Below are 9,900 nucleotides of genomic sequence, written 5' to 3' on the forward strand. Positions count from 1 at the left end.
ACAAAGATAGTTATAACTTCATGAAGCTTTATGTTACTGCCATGGTAACTACCAAGAAAACATATAGGACATATGTACAAACTGCCATGGTAACTACCAAGAAAACATATAGGACATATGTACAAAGTGAAATGAAGAGAATTAAAACTTGTCACCACAAAAAAATCCAATGAAACACGAAGGAAGGCAGAAAGAGAGGAAAAGAGAAATAAAAAGGCCACAACATAGAAAACAAACAACAATGAAAGAAAATGGAACTAGTAAGTCCTTTCTTGTCAATAATTACTTTAAATAGAAACAGATAATGCACCAGTCATAATACATAGAGGGAATAACTGGATTTAAAAAAACAACTATAAATTGTCCAAAAGACACTCACTTTAGACCTAAGGACACACACAGGCTAAAAGTGTAAAAATGGGAAAAGATACTGTATTCTATTCTCTGAAGAGGGCAAGAGTGGCCATCCTGGGACTATAGGTACAGGTCACCATGTGTAGCTAATTTCTTAGTTTTTGTAGAGATGGAGTTTTGCCATGTTGCCCAGATTAGTCTTGAACTTCCGGACTCAATTGATCTATCAGCCTCCACCTCCCAAAGGGATGGAATTACAGGCAAGAGTCACCATGCTAGGACAAGTAAAGATTACAATAAAATGAGATCAGGGAGTAAAAGAACAGGAAAGTAAATTACTTCAAACATCTGCTAAAAGCTAAAGTCTGATTTTAAATCTGAATTCTGAATAAAATTACAAGATGCACTGCTGCGGTATGAATCAAATGATCTCCAAGTAACAACTCTGTCCTATTAAGAAACAGCATGCAAACTTTTATTTTCATAAGCTAACCTTTACTGTGAACTTTTAAAGCCCTTCACACATTTATTCTACACTGATGTTCCGGTGTTAGTCATCCTACCACTTAAAGGACTATTTGTTCAATCTAAACTGAGAGGTCTTACTTCAATATGACCTTCATAAAAGTTTTCCATTCATGGGACTCTCAAATTTGTTTTGCTCTGAGTTGTGGTAGCAATTTACAAGCCAATCATGTGAAGATTCAAAGCAAGTTCCTAAAATATGCCAGTCATTTTATGCCAGTCATTGACTAATTTATAAAATATGTATGTTTAGGTCTTAATCTGTCAAATGAAACAATCTTACATTCTTTAAAATACAAATTAGCTCTCTAGATAGCCATTAAGAAAAAATGGGACCATTCATTAGCATCACAGTAAGTTGCAATGCAAAATCAACCTTCAAAACTAAAAATTAATCTATGTCAGAACAAATATATCATACTATGGTTGGAAAGCACTAAAATTTAATTCTGGCTTACAGCATTATGCCTATAAATAAATTTTGCAACTGAGTCACAGAAATTCATGTCAGGCAAAACAATCTTATTTGGCGTAATAATACCAAATGTTCCCTAGTTAGCTCAATTTGACTCTTTTAAAAGCTAGCTATTTAGTAATAAAAGCAAGCCAGGTGTAGTGACTCACGCCTGTAATCCCAGCACTTTGGGAGGCAGAGAAGAGCAGATCGCCTGAGGTCAGGAGTTCCAGACCAGCCTAGCCAACATGATGAAACCCTGTCTCTATTAAAAATACAAAAAATTAGCCAGGTATGGTAGTGGGCACCTGTATTCCCAGCTATTTGGGAGGCTGACACAGGAGAATTGCTTGAACCCAGAAGACATAGGTTGCAGTGAGGTGAGACTTCACCATTCCACTCCAGCCGGGGCAACAAGAGTGAAACTCCATTTCGGGGGAAAAGAAAAGTAAAGTAAACCAATCCCAGAAAAGTGCCTAGTTATTCTCATGTAGTTTGGAACTGTGCCTAGATATCAAAATATGTTCTATAATTGCCTCAGATAGGTATGTCTGATGTTGCACCAAAATTTTATATTAGCATTCTTACAACAAGGCCTACTTAATACTTTGTCCAGTAATATATAAACAGTAACAACCATAACTGTTTAGAAGACAACTTCCAAACTATAAAATACTTTTACCTCATACCCCAAATTAAAGACTTAATTCTAAATAACAAAATGTGACATTCTTTCTATAGTTGTTTTTAAACTCAAAACACTATTTTTAGAACTGGAAATGAATATATGTTACAAGTTAGCAAGCAAAACACATATAATGCAAGATCTTAAATATCACTATTCAAATATTACAGTGTGAAAAACCACTCAAAGCATTTTAATAGGTGTTTTTCCTGTTACTGTCTCTAGCATTATATTGAAGGCATACTGTAATAGTAATATTCTATTTGACAGAGTGAAACTGTATCATAATACAAACAAAATCAACCTAAAAGGCTTTCCAACATGAAATAAAAGTTACTACTGCAAAATCTGTTTTTCACTTAATTGAACTGTGTATTATTTAAATATGTTATTAAGCTTCCACCAAAGACGTTTTTGCTGAAAAGTATTTACACTAATTCAGATGACAAATTTATAAAAATTCCTAAATTACAGAATTTTAAGGGAATACATTGTTATAACCATCCTAACGGTTTGATATACGGGTTTATGTATAAGGTTAAAAAAAAAATCAGAGAAACTAGTCACTGAGATAGGGCATCCTCAATGTCCAGAAAACTTGACAGGAAAAAAAAAAAAAAAAGATATTTATAACAATACTTTAAACCATTAGAAGCTTGTAAAACAATACTGACATTTGTAAAATCTATAAATAAAACTTTTATAGAAAACATAAATATGAATAAAAACTGAAATAACAGTGATACAGATCATTCTAAGAGTTTTTTAAAGAAACAGTGATGACAGGCAAAGCTCTGTGAGAAAGGGAAAAAAATTTTATTATACATACTACAGAATAATTTTTATTGGAGAACAGGTGCTATGGTTTGAATATGTCTCCAAAGTTCATGCGTTGAAAACATAATCCTCAATGCAATGGTGTTGTGAAGTGGGACCTTTAAGATCTGACAACATCATGAGCAGGTTGCTCTCAAGGATGGGTTAATGTCATCATAGTGAGGATAAGTCCATTACAGAATCAAGTTAAGCATCCCTCACCCTCATCCCTTGCACTGTCATACACTTTCTTGCCCTTCCACCTTCTCCAAAGAATGATGCAGCACTAAAACCCTCCTGAAACGCAGCCCCTTGATCCTGGACTTCCCAGTCTTCAGAATCCTGAGCCAAATGAAGTGATATTGAGTTAGTGTTTTTTTTATTTCAAAAAAGTCACTGCAGTTTAACATAGGGCATTACTCAGTGTTTTATGAAGCTACAGTTCTCCCGAAACATAATGAAACCACTTTCTCAAATTTAAAATGTTACTGTAATTAAAGTTGGAAAGGATAAACATGTTAAAAAAAAAATCCTTAAAATTTAAACCCCATATTATCTATCTGAAAAGTTCATTCCAAACTTAACTTTAAAATTAACCACAACCCACTGAGAATTCATCCAAACTCCAGCATATGAAGATTTAAAGTTCTCAGCCAGTATTTTCCCACATTATCGCAGAAAACATCAAATTACTTTCATTTCATTGTAACTATTTTAAACACTAAGGCAAATCAAGAGTCACTGTTGCTTAAATCATATCATTGATACTATAACACGTTTTTCATAAAGCGATTTTCACTTGCATAAATAATCAAAGTTTAACTTATGTTTCATTTATCAATCAAATGAAGTGGATTTACTAACATATATATACACATTATACACATATATATATATTACATTTTAGTTTTCTGGTCATTATTTGTCCCCAAAACAAACATGCAAAAGAGATTACAGGTAAAAGAACTTAGTATCTGTACTGAATTAAACTACAAAAGTAAAACGTTTTGGCAAGTAAAATGTTCATCTTGAGAAAAAAATTAGTATTTCCTTCTCAAATGCAATAACAAACCGAAATTCCTAACTACTGCTTTTAGCATCTAAAAGATGGCGCGATTGTTGTACCGTCTTATTTCATGGGACCAACTGACAACATACAAATACTTTAACAAGATTTTGGTAAGAGGATAAAAAAAGATACACAGAGGAATATTCCAGGGTCTTTATGCAACAATCACATGGGAGTAACCAAACGTGCTGCAATTAATAAGCACATGTAGGTTTAAGAATGCTGCTATCTATGTTGGGGATAACGCAAGAATTCTACTTTTAAATAATCGTAATTTTTATTAAGCAACGTGAAGCTACACCAGCGCTCCTTAAAGTCTGCTCATTGCTAAGGTTTCCGGGTTAATACCTCCTCCCTCTCCCCAAGCTTTTCCCCCTTATTGCTCCTCCCACTTTTTACCCGCCATCTTGGCTGATACGAGCAGCCATTAACTAAACGACAGTGCCAACTTTTCAGACAAACAACGAATTCTTCGTGCTGTGAGCCTGCCACCTAAGAAACAAGGCTCCTGAGTGGAAAAAGCACACACATTCATGAAATCACATTTGCAGCATTGTGAATCCTAAAAAAGTAAATCACTGAACTTCAGGCTAAAAATACACGCATGAGTTTATAGGTTAACTACTGCAAACTCTTGACCGCTGTAACTCACTTGCTACTTACACTTAGGACACCAGGGATATTTTTTAAAAAATGTTTAAAATTAGACAGCAAGAGCCAAATGCCAAAAGGCGAGAGGAAGACGCAGGAAGTTATTAATTTTGAAAACTGTACACATTCACAATTTGTGACGCTGAAATTCAGGAACAAAAGGCCCTAAAGTCACAGGCATGTTTGTGTGGACCCGGTTTAGCCCGGTCCCAAAGCGCTCCGTTTTTTTTCTTCAGGGTAGAAAGGAGGCTAGAGCAAGCGGCGAAGTATTCCAGAGTACCGGGAGTGCAAAGGCAAGCAATACTTTTCCGACCCCTTGGCCATGGAGCAGCGCCAAAGTAATCCTGGCTGGGCGATAAGGGACGCCGGGCCTTATCGCCGAGCAAAATGGGGACCAAAGACTGTCCGCGCCGGGTTGCTTTACCTTGCCTAGTAGGGTCTTCATCCTGGCGCCATCTTCATGAAGCCTCACGAATCCGAAGAGGCGGCTGTAGAGAGAGATATACAGAGGTTGTTAGTGGTCTGAGAAAGCCATTGACCCGTCCCTTCCCAAGTCCGAGAACGACAGCGACAGCTTGGTGAGTGCCAAGCTGAGGATGACTCCGTCACCAACACGGGCAAGCTGTGTCCAGGCCTTCCCAGAGAGTACCTCCAGCCAACCAGGCGGGTGATGGAGGTGCGTACCTGTCCATGCCACCAAGCGCCTCCCTTTCCTCAACTGTCAGGCTAAGGGACTCCTCTTCGCTGTCGCGGCTCGCTTTTCCTGCCGCCATTTTCTTTGCCTCATCACCTAAGGCAACAGCGGCGGCACTGAGCGACACTCCGCAGGAATTCATGGAAATGCAACAAATTTCCAAGTCCACGTCGATACCCAACCTTAATCGAGTAATTGAAAAGACGCCTTCAATGGCTGCTTGACACTGTGACGCCAATTTTATCGCTTCCTCAGCGGCTGCAAGGAAAAAAACCTAAGGCAAAGCCGAAAGCAGCCGAAGCACGGGCAGCGGAACTCGGCTACCTGGATCACATCTCGGAAACTACAGGGAACGCAGAAGCTTGTAGTGCTGGAGAGCACAGCAGAATTTCTTAAAATTACAAACTTTGCCAGCACCAGCACAAAGTTGTAATTGTGTCATGGGCGAACCCCACGCAGCCGCCACGACCTCCCCGCTTCCAACCAGTCAGTTGTAGCCAATCTAGGGGACTCATTCATCTCACGTGATCTTTGTTGACTTACGTCAGGCATGGCTCCACTGTACTCTCTGGCTGCTGGGACCCCGCCCTTCCAGTTCGCCAAGGACCTGGGAACGTGACAGAGGCTGATTCTGATTCTGACCGCCGGTTGGTTGATGGCCATGTCTATCGAGAAAAAGGTAGTCTCTGGGATGGAGTAACCTGTAGGTTGTGCTAGTTAAATGCATTAGGTTTAGAGAATGGAGTGCCGGTGCCGGGTCTTTTTGCAGTTGCGATACACTTGAAGGGGGAAGAGAGCGATGGGAAGGGCGGCGTCTGGGATCTCCGACGGGGCGCAAGTAGGAAAGAGAAAACACCATGGGCTTTAGGAGAATCCGGAATGAGGCTCCCACTGTCACAAGCCTTGCGAATGAGAGACCTTGCAGGGCATGGCATGGAAGCTGCGCAGGCCCTAAACCTTCACCCTCAGACGACTCAAGACTCTTGGACCCAAGGCCTTGTCACCTATAGGCTGGTTCTTTGCCCATTTCCTCTCCACTGACCAAGTCTGAAGAGAAAGGGTAATACCTTATTACCTCAGTCGGTAAGCCAGGTTCTAGGGAATCAACGTCGCACCTGTATTTATTAATTCATGATATTATCTAAGCAGCAAATGGTGACCCTCCCCCCCAAAAAACAGTTACTACACAAATCCAAAATGTTTATTTCTATTGCGATAATTCCGTGAGGTCTCAGTAAGACTAGGAGCTGCTGTGTACAGGAATTAAGAGAACAGTAATTAAGACCTTCACACTTTTAAGATGCAGCAACTGATAGAAAAGAAAAAAAAAACATTTTTTGACTCTCAATTGTAACTAAAATTAGAAATAATAAACAATTTATTTCTGAACCCCAAATATCATAGAGGTCTTAATTTGAAAAGTTTATTTTGCAAGACTTACTTCCCCATGATACATTTGCCCAAGGTGGTCGGGGCACAGCTTGCTTTTGTACCTTTTAGGGAGACATCATTGGTTCAGTCAGGTAAGAGTGACAACTCCAAGTGGGGGTTTCCAGGTTAGAAGTAGGTAAGAGACAGATCGGGTGCGGTGGCTCACGCCTGTAATCCCAGCACTTTGGGAGGCCAAGGCGGGCTGATGACCTAAGGTCGAGAGTTTCAGACCATCCTGACCAACATGGAAAACCCCGTGTCTAGTAAAAATACAAAATTAACTGGTCGTGGTGGCGCATGCCTGTAATCTCAGCTACTCAGGAGGCTGAGGCAGGAGAATCGCTGGAACCCAAGAGGCAGAGATTGGGGTGAGCCGAGATGGCACAATTGCATTCCAGCCTGGGCAACAAGAGCAAAACTCCGTCTCAAAAAAAAAAAAAAAAAAAAAAAAAAAAGTAGATAAGAGACAAAAGATTGCATGCTTTTGAGTCCTCGATCAGCTTTCTACTGAATACAGAATTTAGTCTGGCTAGTGACTCTGTATTTTTACATACATAAATAATAAGGCAGAGAAAGCAATCAGATATTCAGTTGTCTCTTGTGCGCATCAGAAGAATAACTTTCTGTTGTGTCTGTCGTTTGTCCCCAAGGAATTTCCTTGTGGGCACGTTGTGAGGAACGTATGTAGCTTCTTATCTTTGTATCTATCTTATTTAGGAATAAAATGGGAGACAAGTTTAGTGACATAGCTCCCAGCTTGACTTTTCCCTTACTTAGTGATTTTGGGGTCGCAAGATTAATTTTTCTTTCTCATATGATATGGCCTAAGTATATTGCGGAATTGTGTATATTTTTCTATGTAAAGAATCTATAAAAAGTCTCATATATGTTAAACACCTGTCAATTACTATTTTCAAAAAGACAAATTGCATAATATTCCATAAAACAAATATTTTACTGCTTATCCGTCCAGTTATTAGGTATTATGAAAATGTTAATCATTAATGGGCATTAGGAGAAATGTTCCTTTATAAGTGAAGATATTGTATCTTTTTTTAAGTAATAAATTTGCCTCCTCCAAAAATGGATATTATGAATTTAAACTTTGATATTTAAATGCGAGGACAATATAGAACTTCCTGACAATAAACTATAACATTAGTGAGAGTTTTGGGAATCCCAACTGATTTTGCTCAGTAACACATGTTTTCATTGTTATTTTGAAACTAATTCTGATTCTATAAGTTAGAGTCTATCATGTTCTCTCCTCATTCCATTTCAGTTGAATCACTACACAGCTGAGAATATTTTCAGTAGCTGCATTATTGAAAATATTATATTAATTGTCATAAGTATATTATTAAGTATATTAATTGTCATAGTAGTGGTCATCGCACCAAGAACTTTTTGATGATATGCATACATTTGCAGAAGCACATTCAAATCATGTGGAATATGGCGTCTTCCAGGAATAAGGCCTACCTGTCTCACTTGAGGCAGGTAATTATTATAAAGTGATAAAGCACATAGAGGTGGGACAGAAATTGCAGTAAAGAAAGAATTTGAATTCTGGGTCTGTACAGACTGTATCCTTGGAAAAGTTAGCTAATCTCTAACCCAACATTATATTTCAAATGAAATAGCTACCTCCATCCTCATACCTTCATATGCATTTGGCAGATTATAAATCAGACAGGATATAACCTTAAGGCCTTACATTATTTGTAATTTTTTGGATCTTACCTAGTTTATAAAATGTAACTACAAAATATACAAAAATGTATATACTGATAAAAGACTTATTATTTGTACCCTTTCTAGTTTATAATTTGTCACATGTATGTGAAATGGGTATAAAGCATCCAGATTTAGGTTATTCCCTCAAGAGACTAATGACTTTATATTATTTTTTCCAAAAAAAAAAAAATAGTATAACAACACATGGAAGGTAGAGTGGTATAGCAAAAGAAGAAATACCAAAAATAAACATTAATTTTTGGAAAATTAGAGGATATAACTATTTAACCTGATATATGTGAATGCATGTAGCTTATTTTTAAAGTTTATTTTTTATTATACTTTAAGTTCTGGGATACATGCACAGAACGTGCAGGTTTGTTACATAGGTATACATGTGCCATGGTAGTTTGCTGCACCAATCACCCCATCATCTAGGTTTTAAGCCCCTCATATATTAGGTATTTGTTCTAGTGTTCTCCTTTCCCTTGAGCCCCACCCCTGACAGGTCCGGGTGTGTGATGTTCCCCTCCCTGTGTCTGTGTGTTCTCACTCTTCAGTTCCCAATTATGAGTAAGAATATGAGGTGTTTGGTTTTCTGTTCCTGTTAGTTTGCTGAGAATCATGGCTTCCAGCTTCATTCATGTCCCTGCAAAGGACCTGAACTCAATTCTTTTTTCGTGGCTGCATAATATTCCATGGTTATATATGCCACATTTTCTTTATCCAGTCTATCATTGATGGGCATTTGGGTTGGTTCCAAGTCTTTGCTGTTGTAAATGGTGCCGCAGTACACATACATGTGTATGTGTCTTTATAGTAGAATAATTTATAATCCTTTGGGTATATACCCAGTAATGGGATTGCTGGGTCAGATGGTATTTTTAGTTCTAGATCCCTGAGGAATTGCCACACTGTCTTCCACAATGGTTGAAATAATTTACACTTCTACCAACAGCATAAAAGCATTCCTGTTTCTCCACGTACTTGCAAGCATCTGTTGTTTCTTGACTTTTTAATGATCACCATTATAACTGGCATGAGATGGCATCTCATTGTGGTTTTGATTTCCATTTCTCTAATGAACGTGAAGTTGAGATTTTTTTCATGTGTTTATTGCCCACATAAATGTCTTCTTTTGAGAAGTGTCTGTTCAGATGCTTTGTCCACTTTTTGATGGGGTTGTTTGGTCTTTCCATTCTAAATTTCTTTATGTTCCTTGGAGATTCTGGATTTAGACTTCAGTCAGATGGATAGATTCCAAAAATTTTCTCCCATTCTATAGTTTGCCTGTTCACTCTAATGATATTTTCTTTTGCAGTGCAGAAGCTTTTTAGTTTAATTAGATCCGATTTGTCAATTTTTGTTTTGGTTTCCATATCTTTTGCTGTTTTAGTCATGAAGTCTTTGCCCATGCCTATGTCCTGAATGGTATTGCCTAGGTTTTCTTCTAGGGTTTTTATGATTTTTAGGCCTTATGTTTA

At 37.9% G+C, this 9,900-nt stretch overlaps 1 protein-coding gene across 8 annotated transcripts in view; it reads right to left on the reverse strand.

The window, feature by feature from the left end:
- The window catches only part of LOC139360952 (ubiquitously transcribed tetratricopeptide repeat containing, Y-linked), a 215,591-nt gene extending 209,184 nt beyond the window's left edge, over positions 1 to 6,407 (reverse strand). For 4 of the 8 annotated variants that reach the window (XM_071089429.1, XM_071089428.1, XM_071089427.1 and 1 more), the window contains exons 1-2: positions 5,239 to 6,407; positions 4,979 to 5,042 (exon numbers count right to left, since the gene is read on the reverse strand). In XM_071089429.1, coding sequence (XP_070945530.1) covers positions 4,979 to 5,042; positions 5,239 to 5,390 — 216 coding nt within the window. In that variant the 5' untranslated portion in view covers positions 5,391 to 6,407. The remainder of the gene's footprint in view (positions 1 to 4,978; positions 5,043 to 5,238) is intronic. The other 4 variants (XM_071089426.1, XM_071089424.1, XM_071089425.1 and 1 more) reach the window with 3 other exon arrangements.
- Between the last annotated feature and the right edge of the window lie 3,493 nt (positions 6,408 to 9,900).

The sequence above is a fragment of the Macaca nemestrina genome, chromosome Y (assembly GCF_043159975.1).
Source record: "Macaca nemestrina isolate mMacNem1 chromosome Y, mMacNem.hap1, whole genome shotgun sequence".
In the NCBI taxonomy this organism is placed as follows: Eukaryota; Metazoa; Chordata; class Mammalia; order Primates; family Cercopithecidae; genus Macaca; species Macaca nemestrina.